At 42.9% G+C, this 20682-nt stretch overlaps 1 protein-coding gene across 1 annotated transcript in view; it reads left to right on the top strand.

The window, feature by feature from the left end:
* Positions 1-20682, top strand: part of gabra3 (gamma-aminobutyric acid type A receptor subunit alpha3) — a 725881-nt gene that overhangs the window by 592501 nt on the left and 112698 nt on the right. Inside the window, exon 9 of the mRNA XM_077197385.1 lies at positions 19353-19558. Coding sequence (XP_077053500.1) covers positions 19353-19558 — 206 coding nt within the window. The remainder of the gene's footprint in view (positions 1-19352; positions 19559-20682) is intronic.

Below are 20682 nucleotides of genomic sequence, written 5' to 3'. Positions count from 1 at the left end.
AAAAAAGCGCAGGGGTGAATCCGCTCATCAACAGCGGAGCGTTGAGAGAGGATGGCCCCCACACCCACCTCCGAAGCGTCGACCTCGACGATAAACTGTCTCTCTAAATTTGGGGTAATCAGAATAGGCGCAGAAAAAAGAGATATTTGAGACGCTCAAAAGCCGCCTGGGCAGCATCAGTCCAGGAGAACTGAGTCTTGACCGAAGTGAGCGCGGAAAGGGGGGACGCAATCTGACTATAACCCTGAATAAAGCGTCGATAGAAATTTGCGAACCCCAAAAAACGCTGAAGGGCAACACGAGACTCAGGTAGGGGCCAGTCTGTAACCACACAAACTTTGACAGGGTCCATACTAATCCCCTGGGCGGAGATAACGGAGCCGAGAAATGTAACAGATGGGGCGTGAAAGGTGCATTTCTCGGCTTTGACAAAAATACGGTTTCTTTAAGAGGCGCTGAAGCACCTGTCTAACGTGCTGCACATGAACTTGGAGACTAGTAGAGAAAATCAGGATATCGTCTAGGTAAACAAACCCGAAAAGGTGGTACCCGGGAGAAGCTCTATACTACAATCGTAAGAACGGTTGGGAGGGAGAGATGCGGCCCTGGAACGACTGAAAACCGCTCGCAGATCGAAGTACTCCTCGGGAACCCTGGACAAATCCCCTGGTTCTTCCTGAAAAACAGAAACAGAGGACACGGGAGAAACAGCAGACACAAGACAATTAACATGACAGGAGAGACCCCAGGAGAGTATAGAATTCTTAGGCCAATTAATATGGGGATTATGTTCGGTAAGCCAAGGATGGCCTAAAACTAAAGGGGTACTAGGGGAATTTTCTCACCAGATACGGTGAGACTCACCGGTGCTGTAGAACAGCTAACCCGGGCGAGAACGCTGCCATCCAGGGCGAAGACGGACGTAGGCTCCTGAAGATGAACAAGAGGAATACCCTGCCTGCAAGCCCAGTTCTCGTCCATAAAATTTCCCTCAGCTCCAGAGTCCATCAGGGCTGGACAGGTGGCAGAGGAATCAATCCAGCAGAGAAAAACAGGAAGCGTAGTGCGAGAGCATGGTAGAGGGTCTAGAGACGATGTGACTGGTGAGCTCTGGCTTTTACCGGGCACACAGTAACAAAGTGCTTGTCAGACCCGCAGTAGAGGCAAAGGCGGTTGACAATCCGGCGCTGGCGTTCAGTGGCTGAAATCCGTATCCCACCCAGCTGCATGGGTTCTGGGTCTGTAGAAGTCAGCAGAGTGTTGGCAAAGGATGAAGAAGTGGGTGTGGTCATGGTGTGACAAGCGCGTTGGCGCAAATCAAAGCACTTCTCCACGCGTAAGGCTGAATCGATCAGGAGATCGAGATGAGTGGGAACCTCCCGGGCCAGTACTTCGTCCCTTATCTCGGCATTGAGGCCCTCAGTGAAGCGAGCAACCAGGGCTGGCTCGTTCCATCCGCAAGAGGTGGCAAGGGTCCGAAACTCCACAGAAAAGTCAGAGATAGTGCGTCTTCCCTGGTGTAATGAGGATAATGCGCGCGAGGCCTCAGGACCATGGGAAAGCGATCAAAAACGCGCAGCACCTCTTCCTTAAACAGAGAGTAACGAATAAGACATTCACCTTCAGCATTCCAAACTGCCGTTCCCCACTCGCGGGACCTGCCCTTAAGAAGGGAGATCACATAGGCAATACGGGAACGCTCTCTAGCATAGGTCGACGGCTGGAGTGTAAACAACGACCTCACACTGGGTCAGAAAGGGAAGGCACTCCGTAGGTTCGCCAGAGTAACAAGGAGGATTGTTTACCCGCGGTTCAGGTGAATCCAGAGCGGCAGGATGAGCCGCATCCAAACGGACCCTGTGAAGCTGCTGAGAAAGGTCGGCCACTTGAGCAGACAAAGAGTCCACAGCACGGCGAGCCACGGAGAGTCCCTCGTCATGCCTCCCCAACAAAGCTCGTTGCATCTCCACGGCGGCCTGGATGGGGTGATCACCAGCCGGATCCATCTTAATGGTTGGATTATTCTGTCACGGAACAGAGGAGTCCAGAAATGATTGCAGGTAAATCTTTTAATGAAGAAATAAGACAACGCCTCACAGGCTGAATAAACAGAAAAAGTCTCTTTCAAAAAAGGAAACTGTGCAGCGCTCAGCTGCTTGTTCAAACGAGGATAGATGACCTCAGCCGGAGAACCTGAAGGTTCGTGAGTACAGTAGTCGGGACAGCGGGCTTGAAGACGAACCCTCTGCTACACTCCACGGAGATGGCTGGGTACGGCACAGAAGTGGTAAAACACAGCAGTAGATAACTGACGTTCTTACGATCATGACATGACAGGACAAGACAGGACAAGAGATACAGCTTCTGAGATGCTGCATCTACAGCGATAACGTGCATGAAGGTAAAACAATAATCCGACAAATGAGACAAGATAGAGAGAGCTAGAAGTAGCGTGGAGATAAGGGGAAGATAGAGAAAAGGTGTGTAGGTGAGATGATAATGAGACAGCTGATGGTAATGAGGGGAAGAGATGATGGGTGTGTGCGTGAGAAAGGAGAGAGAGAAGAGGTGTAGTATTACCAGCAGAGGGAGACAAAGGAGAGAAAACAGAAGGAAAGAATCAGCATCATGACATTTATTTATTTATTATTTATTTCCAGAGGAACTTTGTGTACAGATACAGTATATATCAGTACAATCATCCACAACCTCACAGCAATAAGATGGTTCTATATAAAATAGCTGATTAGAAAACAGGGAAGTTGAAACTAAATAGTGGCTAAACATTTTAATTAATAAATAAATAAAAACATATTTTACTATGCATACAAATGCAAATTATAACCAATACATAAATGCTTGTCACTGAGAGAGAGAGAGAGAGAGAGAGAGAGAGAGAGAGAGAGAGAGAGAGAGAGAGAGAGAGAGAGAGAGAGAGAGAGAACATGTCATGTATCATATCATACAAAATAAAGATATCAAGTAGTAGAAAATGTGTATGATGCAAATTTCATCTTTTGGCTTGCTTATTTGGAGACACTTAATTTTTGGTCGTATTGATTTGACTGCACTGACACTATTGGATAAGAACTAAACTGAGCTGTTTGATGAAATTACTTTTTAGAGCTGCATGCTTTGCAGTCATATTGAACTCTGTTTGCATCTTTGAATCAATATTTTCCTGTTCATCACTGAAAAGCTGCTTTGAAACAATCTATATTGTATAAATCAATAAAAAAGGCGACTTGACCATAATATTGTGCTATGATATCACCTAGCTCACCTGTTATCCAGCAAACACGAAGAGTGATTGTGTCTACCGAATATTTTCCTGATTATTCGGTAGAATTAATTATTCATTTTGAAGCCATTATCCGTGCCTTTCCCAATTATGTATTTATCTCAGTCACGTCCCTAGTTACCAGGGTGGCCCGGTGTTTGGGTGGGTAGTGCTGTCACCTCACAGCATGAATGTCCTGGTTTGAGACCTTTCTGTGTGGAATTTCACTTTGGTATGTTGGTGTTCTGGTTTTTGCAACAATCCAAAGAGAGAGTGAGACAGAGAAACATGTCAGGTATCATATCCTATAAAATAAACATATCAAGTTGTAGAAAAAATGTATGATGTAGATTTCACCTTTTGGCTTGCTTAGTTGGATACTCTCCATTTTTGGCCAAATAGATTTGACTGCACTGACACTATTGGATGAGAACTGAACAGAGCTGGATGAAGAAATTACTGTTTTCTCCAGAGCTGTTTTATAGATGAATTGATCTCATTCCATATCTTATGAACTTTACACAGTTATTGAACCGAAATGAATCAGCACTGAACTGATTTCACCTTAATACTGACTATTTACTATTGTCTTTTTAGAGCTGCTTTAGAGCAGAATTGAAGTCAACTGCAACGCGGTTAACTGATTTCCGATCGTGCTGTTTATTTCATTCATAAAGTTTACACTGGAACTGAACAACACTGAACTGACTTCGGCTGAACAATGACACTTTTTTCTTTTTAGAACTGCATGATTTGCAGTCAAATTGAACTCTGTTTGCATCTCTGAATCATTATTTTCCTATTCATCACTGAAAATCTACTTTCATCTACTGAAACAATCTATATTGTATATATCACTAAGAAAAGGTGACTTGAGCATAATATCGTTCTATGATTTAACCTCGGATGCTTGGATAGGCTGCTGCATCCTTGTGACCCTACATAGGACAATTAGTTTAAAAAAAATACATGGCTGAATGGATGGATTGTAGTGGTAATGGATGGACCAGTGACTGTCAAGCTCATAAAAAGCACCATTAAGAAGTATAAAAATACAAATTGGGTTGAATTCAAAAATTGAGAAGCCGTACAATAAATGTAAGTATTTAAATGGATAATTATTCCCTTTGTCGCCTTTGGCTTTTGGCTTGCTTATTTGGTGACAGTTATTATTCAACAATATATATATATATATATATATATGAACTAAATTAATAACTTTTTAAACAACAAAAAATAACTATCACTGATCTTACTTAAGCTGGACTATGACACTATTTTCTTCTACACTATATTGCCAGAAGTTTTGGGACATCTGCCTTTACATGCACATGAACTTTAATAATCCCATTCCTGATCCATAGGGTTTAATATGGAGTTGGCCCACCCTTTGCAGCTATAACAGCTTCAACTCTTCTGTGAAGGTTTTCCACAAGGTTTAGGAGTGTGTTTATGTACATTTTTGACCATTGACCATTTTTGACCATAGGCACTGATGTTGGACGAGAAGGCCTGTCTTGCAGTCTCGACTCTAATTCATCCCAAATGTGTTCTATTGGGTTGAGGTCAGGACTCTGTGCAGGCTAGTCGAGTTCCTCAACACCAAACTCGCTCATCCATGTCTTTATGGATCTTGCTTTGTGCACTGGTGTGCTGTCATGTTGGAACAGGAACGGGCCATCCCCAAACTGTTCCAACAAAGCTAGGAGCATGAAATTGTCATGCTCTTGAAAATTTATTGGTATGCTGAGGCATTAGGAGTTCCTTTCACTGGAAATAAGGGGCCAAGCACAACCCCACACCATAATCCCCCCTCCACCAAACTTTACACTTGGCACAATGCAGTCAGGTAAGTACCATTCTCCTGGCAACCACTAACCCTAGAATATTCCATCGGAGAGAGAAGCGTGATTCGTCACTACAGAGAACAAGTTTCCACTGCTCTAGACTCCAGTGGTGACGAGCTTTACACCACTGCATCCGACGCTTTGCATTGCACTTGGTGATGTAAGGCTTGGATGCAGTTGCTCAGCCATGAAAACCCATTCCATGAAGCTCTCTATGCACTGTTCTTGGGCTAATCTGAAGGCCACGCAAAGTTTGGAGGTCTGTAGCTATTGACTCTGCAGAAAGTTGGTGACTTCTGCACACTGTGCGCCTCAGAATGCACTGACTCCGCGCTGTAATTTTTCGTGGCTGTGTTACTGTTGTTTCCAATTGCTTCCACTTTGTTATAATACCACTAACAGTTGACCGAGGAATATTTAGTAGTGAGGAAATATCAAGAATGGACTTATTGCACAGGTGGCAAACTATAACAGTACCGAGGTTGAATTCACTGAGCTTCTGAGAGCAACCCATTCTTTCACAAATGTTTGTAAAAGCAGTCTGATTGCCTAGGTGCTTGATTTTATACAACTGTGGCCATGGAAGTGATTGGAACACTTGAATTCAATGATTTGGAAGGGTGTCCCAATACTTTTGGCAATATAGTGTAGATCTGCTGTACAGCCGAAACAAACCTTGCTGCATTTTTTTTCCTGTCATCACTGTAAAGCTGCTTTGTATTGTATTGTAAAAAAAAAGCTATATAAATAAAGGTGACGACTTGAATTATTCATGGAAAGTCTTGCCCTCCACTGTGTCACGATCATGTCATGTTAAGTTTCTGTATCTTGTTCAGTCTAGTTTCATGGTCATGTTCATTTTCCCTGTCACCATTTGCCTGAGTTCTCGTTCATAGTTTGTTACCATGGTTTCTATGGGATTAAAATCCTGCCTTGATTCAAAACTGAAAATAAAGTTCTGAAAGATTGAAACTAAGTGTTCGAAAACTCAAAATCTTACAAAAAAAAGTTTTGCAAGATCGAAACATAAGATTAACAAGCTTGCAAAATGTAAAAAAATAAAAATATCTCTGTAAACATTATGTTGTTTTTGAGTTTTCCTTCTTCAGAACTGCAAAAATTTTTTTACAATGTTGCGCAAACAAATTTTCAGAGTTTCAAATTTGTCAGTGTTCTCGCACTGTGTTAGTTTGTTTTCCAGGTTTGAAACCTTGTAAATGGTGATCTGAAAACTGGTGTGCGAATGTGTGAAAAAAAGTTTTGAAACTCTGAAAACAGAGTTTTGCAGGCTTGCAAAGTGATAAAAAAATGTAAATCTCTGCAAACATAATTTTGTTTTTGAGATTTCCTTCTTCAGAAGTGCAACACTCTTTTTTACGGTGTTGCGCAATCATTTTTTCAGAGTTTCGAATTTGTCACTGTTCTCCCAGTGTTTAGTTTGTTTTCCAGATTTGAAACCTTGTAAATGGTGATCTGAAAACTGGTGTGCGAATAGGTGAAAAAACGTTTTGAAACTGAAAACTGAGGTTCGAAAGGGCAAAACTTATCACATTACATTACATTTGCACTCCTATTGCAGACTATTTTTTCAGAGCTGAGTTTACAACACCCACTTTGCGGAGATACACCCACACAGTTGCGAGCTTGCGACTCACGTGATTTGTGGCAGCGTTGTCACGCTCTCTGCTCTGAAACTCTGAAACTCAGACTTAGCGAAAATGAAGCTTCGCAACCTCGCAACTTAAAAAAAAAGCCTGGAGGGAGGGCCTTCTGCTCTTGGCCAATGCTTTGCTGTCTGCTGACGTACAGTCCAATCACAAGTCGTATTTACTAGAAAGGTGGGATTGACCGACTGCTCCGCCAATGACGAAAGCGCACAGGATATATAGTGATGTGTCGTTCATGAACGATTCGTTCATTTTGAAAGAATCATTAATATGACTCGGGACTACCAAGTTGTCTCAGAGAGTGATTCGTTCATTTTGTGTTGACCGCGAATGCGCGCAACATCACATAAGGTACATGAAGTCACGACTGAAATTATTAGTCACTCTTTCTCGAGTCTTCATGTTCGGGACGGGTTGTTTTGTGAAAAGTCACAGTAGCTAAGTAGCCTATATAACTTAAATTTGCAGTTATGTAATACTATGAAACCTTATCTAAACTCTTGTTTGACCCAAACACACATTGTTTATATATATATATATATATATATATATGTGTGTGTGTGTGTGTGTGTGTTTATAGATAACAATAATAGTAATAATAAAAACTAAAAACACACCACAGATGCACAAGACATTTAACAAAGAGTGAAATGGACAGGGACAATCATTAGATCGAACTGTTTTATTCAGATGATGTTTATTGCACATATATTTTGATAATTTTATGAAAATTCCCAAAATATAAAACAATATACAGTCAGACGCAATCAATAATACGAATTTGATTTGAGATACCAGCTGTCACGTAACAAAAGAACGAAGGATTCAAGATTAACTAATCATTTCTGTTTCTGCATAGTGCTATATTTGTGAGTCTGACTTGAAGAACGAACGACTCGAAACCGAAGAGATGAACTAATCATTTATATTTCCAGTACTGACAGCATAGTCTCTATGGGACTGACAGGAAGAACGAAAGACTCGGACCCGCACGAACCAAACCAGACGAACTAATCATTTCTCTTTCCAGTAGGCTACTGACAGCATAGTCTCTATGGGACTGACAGGAAGAACAAAAGACTCGGACTCGTCCCGAACCCGAAGATTCGAGACTCGCGAAAGATTGACTAATAATTTCAGTCGTGACTTCATGTACCTTATGCGATGTTGCGCGCATTCGCGGTCCACACAATATGAACGAATCACTCTCTGAGACAACTCGGTAGTCCCGAGTCATATTAATGATTCTTTCAAAATGAACGAATCGTTCATGAACGACACATCACTGCGTATCCTGTGCGCTTTCGTCATTGGCGCAGCAGTCGGTCAATCCCACCTTTCTAGTAAATACGACTTGTGATTGGACTGTACGTCAGCAGACAGCAAAGCATTGGCCAAGAGCAGAAGGCCCTCCCTCCAGGCTTTTTTTTTAAGTTGCGAGGTTTCTAAGCTTCATTTTCGCTCAGTCTGAGTTTCAGAGTTTCAGAGCAGAGAGCGTGACAACGCTGCCACAAATCACGTGAGTCGCAAGCTCGCAACTGTGTGGGTGTATCTCCGCAAAGTGGGTGTTGTAAACTCAGCTCTGAAAAAATAGTCTGCAATAGGAGTGCAAATGTAATGTAATGTGATAAGTTTCGCTCTTTCGAACCTCAGTTTTCAGAGTTTCAAAACTTTTTTTCACCTATTCGCACACCAGTTTTCAGATCACCATTTACAAGGTTTCAAATCTGGAAAACAAACTAAACACTGGGAGAACAGTGACAAAATCAAAACTCTGAAAAAATGATTGCACAACACGTAAAAAAGAGTGTTGCACTTCTGAAGAAGGAAAACTCAAAAACAAAATTATGTTTGCAGAGATTTAATTTTTTTTTACCACTTTGCAAGCCTGCAAAACTCTGTTTTCAGAGTTTCATAACTTTTTTCACACATTCGCACACCAGTTTTCAGATCACCATTTACAAGGTTTCAAACCTGGAAAACAAACTATTACAGTGGGAGAACACTGACAAATTTGAAACTCTGAAAAATTGTTTGCGCAACATTGTAAAAAAAATGTTGCAGTTCTGAAAAAGGAAATCTCAAAAACAACATAATGTTTGCAGAGATATTTTTACTTATTTACATTTTGCAAGCTTGCAAACCTTATGTTTCGATATTGCAAAACTTTTTTTTGTAAGATTTTGAGTTTTCGAACACTTTCAGAACTTTATTTTCAGTTTTGAATCATGGCAGGATTTTAATCCCATAGGTTTCTGATTGAGTTGCGACCCTGTTTCTTGTTCTGTTGATTATTCCGTCTGTGTATTTAAGCCCTCAGTTCTTTCTGTTCATTGTACTGTGTAGTTTATGATAATTGTTTTGTGTACTTTGATCTCTTGGTGTTCATTAAAATGATTTATTCGTTCATTCTGCATCATGAATCTTTTCTTTGGATAAAACACAGCTATCCTTGACACACTGTTGCTCTCAGTTTTAATTTATGCTTGTGCACATTTAAAATAAGGGAACCTCACATTTTAATGTTTTGAAACAGGCGTGATTCTAGGATTTCAGCCCTCAATAATAGTATGATTAATAAAAAAATAAAAAATAAAAAAAAATATATATATATTTATTGTTTGTAATCTACGTTAGGCATGAACAATACTAGATTCTACACTACCCATCAAGTTAACCCCTGAATAATGATTTAATTTCAAATTGTTTGAATCAACCATCCAATATTCATTCATGTTTATTAAAGCTACAATATGTAACAAAAAGAAATTCGCCGCTAGGGGTCGCTAACCTCTTACAATAACAAAGGCGTAGGTTGATGCCGCAGTGATACGTGGAATGATGGGACTTGCTGTCATGCTGATGGATCTAATAATGTTTATGGATAAGTGAAAACATTCATGTTTTTTAACATGACTGTTGTATGAAGTAGGTTGCGATTGCTAATGAGAGACAGATATCAGCCAGTCCAACGGATATAAAGGAATTAGGACATTTAATTCTACCAAACTACCTGTAAGTGCTGAATTACTACTCACAAAGATCAGTTTATTTGGCGAATTAAACTTGTGAGGTAACACAGCGCTGTTTCATTTGGTCTAATATTACACTATCACACTAAACAGTATTTGAGTGTGTTGAAAGTTATAATCTTATTCTGTGTTAGTTTGTTTGCTATATGAGACTAGCAGTAAGCTAGATCAACATTAGAATAACATACTAATCATATTGTAGCATTTCATCATGTTGAGCTATATAATATGGATTTGTTTTATGTACATTTGCGCACCTGTCTAATAAAGTACATGCAAGAGCGGCGTCCCTGTCAAGTCGTAAGTTAGTCCCGGACGTTAGTCGTGGACATCTCGAAAACACCATGCCGATATTGATTCTCGTTTTGGTTCTCCTTTTGTCCCAAAGTCTGCTTGTCATGGTCCATAATGTATTAACGAAACAATAACAGCATGCCGCTAGATGTTACGCACTATGCAATTGTCCACGTCTGTCGCCATGGTTACTATGGCAGCACAAGCAGAAACCAGGGATAACGCAGATATTACGTCATTGACAGGCGACAAGTGAACAGGGTTCAAATGTGAATTTCTCTGAATTTACTAATTCATGGAAACATTTAGGATAATGGAAGTACACATTTGAAAGAAATATAGAACACTGTGGTTTTTAGATATTTTGATTTTAAAAAATCCATACATATTGTACCTTTAACAATATGGACAAAATGTATATTACTATACTATAAAAAACAGCACATGAATCTATCAATTTACCACTTCTATAATTCAAAGTGACATAAAAAAACTCAAATATCTTTACTCTAAGGCTAATAAATGTGACACAATCAGCTGCTGGGTCATTATTTAGTAGAACGAAATAACTTCACGTTTCTCTGTCATTTACTCTGAAAAGCAATTTAAATAATTGCATTAACAGTGCTGTCTGTCACTGATTGTGTCTTTAATGATTATGGAGTTAATCACATTTTGTTTAGAGTGGCTGGGTGGGTAAAAGACAGAAGCCCCCTAAAAAGATAATGATAATGATATTATTGGGGCCTTAGATAAGAAGCAACACTCTGCTGCATTATTTATTGATCTTTCTAAGGCATTTGATTCAGTTGATCATGGATTGTTATTGACTAAACTACGTTCAGTTGGTTTAAGTGAGAAGGCTGTTGCATGGTTTCAAAATTATTTTGTAGATCGTACTCAATGTGTTTATGCTGAAGGTTATAAATCTGATTTTCTTGAGATAACTAAAGGTGTCCCTCAAGGATCAATCTTAGGACCCATTCTGTTTTCAATTTTTATAAATGATTTGGATAGAGATGTTCAAGCCAAATTACATTTATACGCTGATGATACAGTGGTCTATACTCAGGCTTCCACCATTTCTGTAGCAGTGCAGGAACTTCAGACTGCATTTCAGGCATTGCAAAACACATTACTGAGTCTAAAACTGGTTTTAAATACACAGAAAACAAAGTTTATGGTTTTCTCAAAAGCTCGAGCACAGATACTTGACAACTGTGGCCTCTTGTCCTTGGATGGGAAATCAATTGAGAGAGTGTCTTCATACAAGTACTTGGGGATATGGATAGATGATAAGCTCACCTTCAATGAACACATTATTGTTTTAGTCAAGAAACTTAAAGTCAAGCTCGGCTTTTATTTTAGAAACAAATCTTGTTTTACTTTTAGTGCTAAGAAGAAACTTGTGGAAGCTACTTTTCTGTCTGTAATTGATTATGGAGATATATTGTACATGCATGCTGCATCTTCCATCTTGCGTCATGTTGATTCAGTTTACCATGCATCACTACGATTTATAACAAATACAAAGTCCCTTACCCATCACTGCATTCTTTATGATTTAGTTGGTTGGACATCACTTAAAATTCGTAGACAACAGCACTGGTATATCTTTATTTATAAAGCTATACTTGGCAAACTTCCACTGTACCTCTGTAACCTCCTCTCTGTCTGCTCTGGTACCTATCAGCTACGCTCTTCAAAGTGGTTGCTTTTTAACGTGCCACGAGTTACAACCGAATTGGGAAGAACTGCTTTCTCTTATTTAGCACCTTGGGGGTGGAATAATCTACAAAAAGAGCTAAGGCTAGAAACCCTTATGTCCATTAATGAATTTAAAACTACTGTAAAGAGTACTGTGATGGAGACATGTTCTTGTTTTTCTTAGGAGTCTCATTGTGTTCTTTTTGTACTTCTTTTATCATGAAAATGTAATTTGGTGTTTGTTGTGTATCTATTTGTTGTGATTTGGCTGCTACCTTGGCCAGGTCTCTCTTGTAAAAGAGATTCTGAATCTCAATGGGACCTCCTGGTTAAATAAAGGTATATAAAAAAAAAAAGGCCCCTGTTTTGAACTTCAAGTGTGAATGAGATTTGACAGTTATGGCAGAATGGATCTTTCAGTGATCTTTTTCTCACACTTCAGAAATCATCAGTCTTCCTCTTCAGAGGTTTTCAGAAGTCATATGGGCTGCTTTTCCAGTGTATTTTTTTTTTTTGGAGTTTGAGTTTGACCAATTACCATTTTAATTTCAAAAATCAACTATACCATTCTGCTGCATTTCTCCTTTTTGTTACATGAAAATAAACTCAAAACAGGCTTTGAATGTTATGAGGAGTAAATGATAACAACATTTTTATTTTGAACTATTCCTTTAAATACATTGGTTCTCAGCAAGTGGGTCCTGATTCAAAAATATGCCACAGACCTATTAGGGGCATAACAGGGAAATCAATTATACAATGCAACCATATTTAGGGCATATATTCTGCACTTTTAAGACAGGGAAAAAATGAAATTAAATAAACTCATATCTAACCAGGAACTAAGCTACATAGCATAAAAGAAAATACAACCCAGACAACATTAAATAGGGGTTCACTAGGAACAAGGATGAACTTGTGTGCCAAAAAGTGTCTGCATTATCTTGTGCAGTGAATTATCGGCTATGAGGGAATGATACTGTCTAAATTAAAAAGACATTTTAGAAACCAAAAACTCAGACAACAAAGACCAGCTTGAAAAAAGTTTTTTAATGGTAATATTAATAAATTACAAAAAATGCCATTAATTACAATGTATACTTCCGTCATATTTAGCCTAATGCTAATTTAATTATCGCGTATATTAATACATTTCAGTGTTTCATTCCATGGACATTTTTGTTCACTTTTGTTTAAGAAACAATCGTCTCAGGTTACGACTGTAACCTATGTTCCCTGAGAACAGGGAACGAGACAATATGTCATCGACGTTATGGGGAACGCCTAAGGCGTGTCAGGTGACTGAAATCACTATCAAATCACGGCAATCATATTGACCCGCGACAGCCCGTGAATCATTAGCGTGAATGATTAACGTGCGACCTGGAAGTATATAAGGGCGCCTTGCAAACATGACAAATCACCTTATCGTCTGAAGGGACTGTACGGTAGGCAAGCCCCGAGGCATGGCCGGGAGACGTATTGTCTCATTCCCTGTTCTCAGGGAACATAGGTTACAGTCGTAACCTGAGTCCGTTCCCTTTCGAAGGGAACTCAACAATACGTCATCGACGCTATGGGGAACGAAATACCCACTCAGCCATGCTGAGGGGAGTGCATGCCCAAGGGCAGTGACAACTGTCAGAACCAGCAACTTCAATTGAAACGCTAGAACCATTCACCCTCAGGTCACACTGGGCTGTCAGTGACAGCATTCCCTACGGTCATAGCCCAAGCTAAAGCCACGCTGGAAAACCTTCATAAACATGGTTAAATGAAGGCCTACCTGGGCCTGCTCTGGGCCTGGAACCACAACTTCCAATTAGAAGGGGTCCCTTCTAGGGAATGTGGCTAAGGAACCAGAAGGAACTCCAGCCAATCACTATTCAGGGGAACGTACTCACCCCGAAATGCCACCAGGACGGCCTGACCTGGCGTCAGTACATAGAAATTTAGTCTGGCCACATCCTGTCTGTTTGAAGACAGAGCCTCTGGACAAATGCCTTAAGTAAGGCATCCAACCCGAGGGACTGCAAAGCTGGCAGTGAACCACTCGGCCCGGATCTCAGAGACGGGATATCCCAGAGAGTATGACTCAGGATAGTGCTTTCCAACCCTTGCTAGCGAGGGGAGTTTCTCTACTCGATCCACGGATCTACCCAGTGTCTGTGTTTCAAAACGCTGAGGAGGCCTGTGAAGACCTAAGGGTTGATCTAAAGGCTGATCTACAGTCTGTGGGAACCCTCCAGATAGGCCTGACGAGGTCTATTACCTGACCGTTCTCATTCAAGGAGGCCTGGAGGAGCCAACTACCTGATAATCACATTATGTGGGAACTCACCTTCAGGGAGGCCAGGTGAGGCCTACTACCTGACAGCCACAATATTTGGGAGCTTACATCCAGGGAGGCCCAGAGAGGCCTACTACCTGACAGCCACAATATTTGGGAGCTCACATTCAGGGAGCCCAGAGAGGCCTACTTACCTGATAGCCAACGTATGTGGGGAGCTCACCTTCAGGGAGGCCTGGAGAGGCCTACTACCTGGTAAGCACAGTATGTGGGGAACTCACCTTCCGGGAGGCCTGAGTGGCCTACTACCTGGTAACCACTGGTAGCTATGAGCCCTGAGTCCGGGTGATAGTACAAGGTGGCCAGCCAGCTGGGGACTCGCCTATCAGGGAGGCCTGGTCGGGCCTACTAGCTGATAGCAAGTCATATTCTGCTAACATACACTGTTGGGAACCATACCACAAGCATATTTTACTATTGGGATTCCAGTAGCGCTATAAGGTATGTCCCACAATGTTGGGACTCACCTCCGAGGAGGCCTGTTTAAGGCCTACTACCCATCAGTGAGTCAACTGCCCGAATCACCAAGGCCAACCACGTAAAGTGAGCTGGCCTCCAGCACCCTCTTGGGGGCTGCCCGATCAAGGAGGCCTGCTGAGGCCTACTACTCAATGGCACAGCCTTCGTTGGCAGATAAGCTGTTCACACAGCGCCTACAGCATCTTGGTGCTTAATCACATCGCCCATGGCAGTGTACTCTGCAAGAAAGCTAGCACCCTTATAACAAGGGGAGTACAAAATACGCCACTCTGCCTCAACGGAAGCCCCAGTTAGTCAGGGGCCTACCATCTATGCATGGGCATCAGCTCAGGGCAATGCTCTGGCTTCAGGGGAGCGTACTTCGACCAAAGAAAAAGTGAAGGCTTACTTCATACTCGACCCGAGCCATAGTGGTGCGAGGTAGGAAAATACAGAACTGGGAGTGAAGTGCTCAGACCTACCCTGTATCACAGGGGAATACTCACACCTCACCCTGAGGTTACCAGGGTGCGGGCCTGCCAGCGTCTCTAGGGGTGACAGAAATGTATCTGTGCCCAACCTAGGGGAGTGGGGTTTGACTTGAAAGCCACCACCTACAACCCAGCACTCGAGCAGTAGCTCAGCGATATAAGTAAAGCCTATACTGGCGGCCTAATCCGTATGCCAGTTCTGCACGGCAGGGTCGGGCAGACAAACGCAGTCTTCTTCGTGAAGCGAAAGATGGCCTAACCCTGCTCAATAAAGACATAAATACCACGGAGGCCTGTTTGAGGCCTACCACATCCTTATAAACCAACCTCTGCACCAAGCTGCATTACTAGTCGCCCCAGAATGCAGAGAAGGGGGCGGGCCTTGGCCTAACGACTCCCATGGGAGGAGGCTGTTATACAGGGATGCTAGAAACCTACATTCACAAAGTGAAGAGTCAGAGGAAGAAATGCTATTCTAAGCAGAGCGCCTCATTATCCCTGGCACAGCCTAGGCCAGCTACAGAGGCGGCCCTGGTGAGGGCCAGCCTGCAGGCATAGATCTATCTGAGGGCTCGGAGGAGGCACAGCCTCTAAAGAATATAGTCTGTATTATTCTATACAAAGGGCTGCAGAATCGCTCAGCCTATTGAAAACCCAAACAGAGCTCAAGGTGCAGAAACCTCAGAGAAGTCAACGGACCCGTGGGCCGGACATAAGATCTATCTGAAGCTCTAGCGTCAGTGAACACTCCAAGTAAAAATTCTAAGAGAGAGACCAACTACTCTACCCTAAGGTGGCTAACAGCCCGAAGGCTAACACAGTTACCGTTCTGGCCACCTAGTGGGGAACTTCAGGGCCCTGATATATCCAATAAAGTTCTCTTACCTTATTACCTTGACTTGACCCCATAACTCTATTCAGGGAACGAGGTCTGTGAAGAGAAACATATTTTTTAATCACAAAAAATACTCTTCAAAGACCAGTCAGCTCACCTGCGGCGTACGAAGTGAAGATAGTTCTTTTAAGAACCTGGGGTTCTTAAAACCTGGGGCACTTTACATGCCTGAAAGGGGCGTTTCCACTAACCAAGCCTGGGTGGACCATTAGAACGTAGTTCTCATCCTATGCCCATCCCCAGGCCTGATGTAATGAACGCCTGGGGGTCAGGAGAGAGGAGAGGGCAGATTTCGTGACCCTCAGGGGAGGTTATCCATTACTGACGCTTTGTGAGTTTGTGCTGGATAACCTCACTCAAATCTCTCCTGTTGCGGGAGTCATGCCTCCTCTGCGACCTGCTCCTTGAGAGAGGGGGCGCACGAGAGGCGACACTGGCTCGCTGGCCCTGCCTACGGTCCTCAGACCATGAAGGGCCAGGCCCTCCCGTCTGCCTGGGCGTGGAACCGGATCTCAGCGGTATGCAGGTCCTAAAAGCAGCTGAGCGCGCCTTCGCCTCTCTGAACTTACCAAGCACCGCCTCCACGGAGGTCCCAAGAGTTCAGAGGGTGAAACCGGCGAATCGAGGAGAAAGGCCTTCTCTTTCTCCCCGACGTCGGCCAGGTTTAACCACAGAAGTCTCCTCGTGGCCACCATAGCCGCCATCGACCGACCGATCGCAGCAGCAGTTTGTTTGGTGGCCCGGAGCGCAAGATCCGTGGTTCGGCGCGGCTCAGTAACCGCCTCAGGGGACATCCCTACCCCCTGGTCAAGACCCTGCAGCAGTTCGGCCTGGTATGCCTGCAGCACCGCCATGGTGTGCAGGGAAGCACCAGCCTGAACCGCTGCCGTGTATGCTCTGCTATTCAAACACGCTGTTGTCTTTAACGGTTTGGATGGCAGGGTTGGAGCTCTCAGTGTCGACGCCTGCCCAGACACGAGATTTTTTGCACGTCAGATGGGCGGCATCGACACATACCCATGCTCTGCGATCCCCTTAACATCAGCGAAACTATCCCGCTGATGCCGGTGAAAACGGGCAGAGCATGGCCTCTTCCATGCCCTCTCGATCTCCATGTGAAAATCAGGAAGGAATGGAAGGCTTACCTGAGCTGGTGGTGTATGGCCGGGGAGAAACCGATCGCCGATTTTACCGTGAGCGGTCTGTCCTCTCGCGTGTTGCCATGGCAGCTACAGCCTGCCGGCAGCACGCTCCACAACATCCGCTAGCTCTGCATAGACGGGGCAGGATGGCTGAGAGGGTTCAGGATCTACCTGATTATAAACCTCCTAAGCCATCTCGTGCTCGTCCCGAAGAGCAGCAACTGCAAGAAACCGTCGGTGAAAAATCCTCATCATCGACCTGTAGTTCTCCCTCGTCAGCCGTCGAACCATCTGAGAGGTTTACAGCCCTCTCAAAATGATCGACGAGCTCTATCTGGAAGCCCATGATGCAAGTCACCGCTCTGCCTTGGCACGAGCGGCACTACGAGGACCAGACGTTGAACCCCCTTCACTCGAGAAGAGGGCCAGACGAGAGCGAAGCAATTTAAAAGAAAAACGCTCACAGTTCACACAGAGGGTTCCCTCGAGAACCTCCCGTGCGCGCTCTTCTCCCAGGCAGGAAACGCACAGCTCTCTGTACATTTCATTTTCTTTCTCTTACCGTTTCTTTGAGTAGCATTTTCAAACAGACAGTCCCTGAAGACGATGAGATGTTTTGTCATGTTTGCAAGGCCCCCTTTTATACTTCCAGGTCGCACGTTAATCATTCACGCTAATGATTCACGGGCTGTCGCCGGTCAATGTGATTGCCGTGATTTGACAGTGATTTCAGACACCTGTCACGCCTGAGGCGTTCCCCATAGCGTTGATGACGTATTGTTGAGTTCCCTTCGAAAGGGAACCCCCTGTTTCACAGACATGTCAGACTAATCCCAGATTAAAATGCATGTTTTAACTGTTTTAACTGAAAGGAACTTGTACTGACATATCTTAAAATATGGCAGTGCCATTGTTTTGTCTCAAGTAATGTTTTTTCTAAGGCACATTTTTAAAAGCTACTTAAATGTCCTAATTGAACTAAGGCCTAATCCTGGCTTAATCTAAGCCCTGTCTGTGAAACCTTGCCAATATTGTTTTAGGCTGCGAGATTTTTTGCACGTCAGATGGGCGGCATCGACACATACCCATGCTCTGCGATCCCCTCAACATCAGCGAAACTATCCCGCTGATGCCGGTGAAAACGGGCAGAGCATGGCCTCTTCCATGCCCTCTCGATCTCCATGTGAAAATCAGGAAGGAGTGGAAGGCTTACCTGAGCTGGTGGTGTATGGCCGGGGAGAAACTGATCGCCGATTTTACCGTGAGCGGTCTGTCCTCTCGCGTGTTGCCATGGCAGCTACAGCCTGCCGGCAGCACGCTCCACAACCTCCGCTAGCTCTGCATAGACGGGGCAGGGTGGCTGAGAGGGTTCAGGAGCGAAGCAATTTAAAAGAAAAACGCTCAGTTCACACAGAGGGTTCCCTCGAGAACCTCCCGTGCGCGCTCTTCTCCCAGGCAGGAAACGCACAGCTCGCTGTACATTTCATTTTCTTTCTCTTACCGTTTCTTTGAGTAGCATTGTCAAACAGACAGTCCCTGAAGACGATGAGATGATTTGTCATGTTTGCAAGGCCCCCTCATATACTTCCAGGTCGCACGTTAATCATTCACGCTAATGATTCACAGGCTGTCGCCGGTCAATGTGATTGCCGTGATTTGACAGTGATTTCAGACACCTGTCACGCCTGAGGCGTTCCCCATAGCGTTGATGACGTATTGTTGAGTTCCCTTCGAAAGGGAACCCCCTGTTTCACAGACATGTCAGACTAATCCCAGATTAAAATGCATGTTTTAACTGATTTAACTGAAAGGAACTTGTACTGACATATCTTAAAATATGGCAGTGCCATTGTTTTGTCTCAAGTAATGTTTTTTCTAAGGCACATTTTTAAAAGCTACTTAAATGTCCTAATTGAACTAAGGCCTAATCCTGGCTTAATCTAAGCCCTGTCTGTGAAACCTTGCCAATATTGTTTTAGGCTGCGACAAAAGGTCACTTCAAAAGATGGCATCGTCCGTTCACATCATTTCCCAGTTACTGCTTGTCAGCTTTTAAAATATATTAGCTAAATCAACAATAATGTCAAACAAACTGATATTTTTAATAGATTACTCCACATTTTCTGTAATCTGGACCACAACAGGTGATGCTTGCATTGATCTAACACTTATCAATTTCCATTCTTAGGTGTCACAACTGTCCTGACTATGACCACACTGAGTATAAGTGCCCGGAATTCTCTTCCCAAGGTGGCCTATGCAACAGCCATGGACTGGTTTATGGCAGTGTGCTATGCCTTTGTCTTCTCTGCTCTCATTGAGTTTGCCACCGTCAACTACTTCACAAAGCGCAGCTGGGCCTGGGATGGGCAGAAGGAGGCCCAGGAGATGCGGGTAAGATAGACTATTTAAAATGCTAGAGGAGAATGTCACAATGTTGTGAAAGTACATTACTTCCTGTACACTTGAGTGCTTATATTCTTTTAAGATCTTATCAAGGAGTCAATTGGTGCACTATAGGGTTGCCACCCGTCCCGTAAAATACGGAATTGTGAATGGGTGTCCCTTATTTTACCTTACTAAATGTAGCAACCATAGTGCACTATCATTTGAAAAAAGCATCTGAAAGAGGTTACCTTTTTTTCTTTAAATCATAATTGCAGTAAGCTTTACATTTCAAGCTTGTGTATTTTTATAGTGTTTCTCAGTGTAATCAATCACTGTTTCATTTTCCACTGTCAATTTTTTTATAGAGTTCCGCCAGACAATAAGCAATACATATTCAGCATATAAATCCTAAACTAACATGGGCTTCTTGTTAGCAAGCTTGTCACCATTGTAATTTTTCACCGAGGTTGTTCCCGTTCAATAAGTTTAAGGGCTGCCAACCTTCTCTCTTTTTTTCCCCACCGCTTTTGCTTGCTCTTGATTATTGCCACCCTCTGTCCTGGCCCTGATAACCTCTGAGAAATGAAGTGCTTAGAGCTAATGAATGTGAATTGCTGCAGAGAAAGCTCAGCGAGGTGCCGCATTGCTCACAGTATGAGGAGATATTGTACCTAGGAATTACTAATATAAATTCCTGTTTCGTCCTCTTGTTGTAACCCATGCTTAATCTGTCGAGAAACACTTTTCTTCTTCATTAACTGTTCAATAGAATAGAAATGTTGTGTTTCTACAGAAAGCATCGAGAACATATGCAGTCTCTCCCAAGAGAGTACAATACAAAACTGATAGCACATATACAGTAGGCTTTGGAAAATAAAAGTTAAAGCCAGCTGTTAAAAACTTAGTATTGAAGAAAAAAGTGACAATTTATGTATAATATGGATAAAAAACTTTTTTAACATCATTTAGTTGAATAAATTCTAATTTTCACAACCCATTCATTTATGGAAGTTTGGGGGAATGTTTACAAAACGTTTAGTTCATTACTAGGGGTGCTCCGATTGATCGGCCGATAATCACTTCTCAGTACTCGATCGGCAATCTCTCAATTTGCCAGTCGTGAACTTGAG

Source organism: Siphateles boraxobius, unplaced genomic scaffold (genome assembly GCF_051911475.1).
Source record: "Siphateles boraxobius isolate OS27281-9 unplaced genomic scaffold, OSU_SipBor_1 11, whole genome shotgun sequence".
NCBI classification, from domain to species: domain Eukaryota; kingdom Metazoa; phylum Chordata; class Actinopteri; order Cypriniformes; family Leuciscidae; genus Siphateles; species Siphateles boraxobius.
The sequence above is the reverse complement of the archived record's forward strand: the minus strand, read 5'-3'. Positions and strand labels throughout refer to the sequence as shown.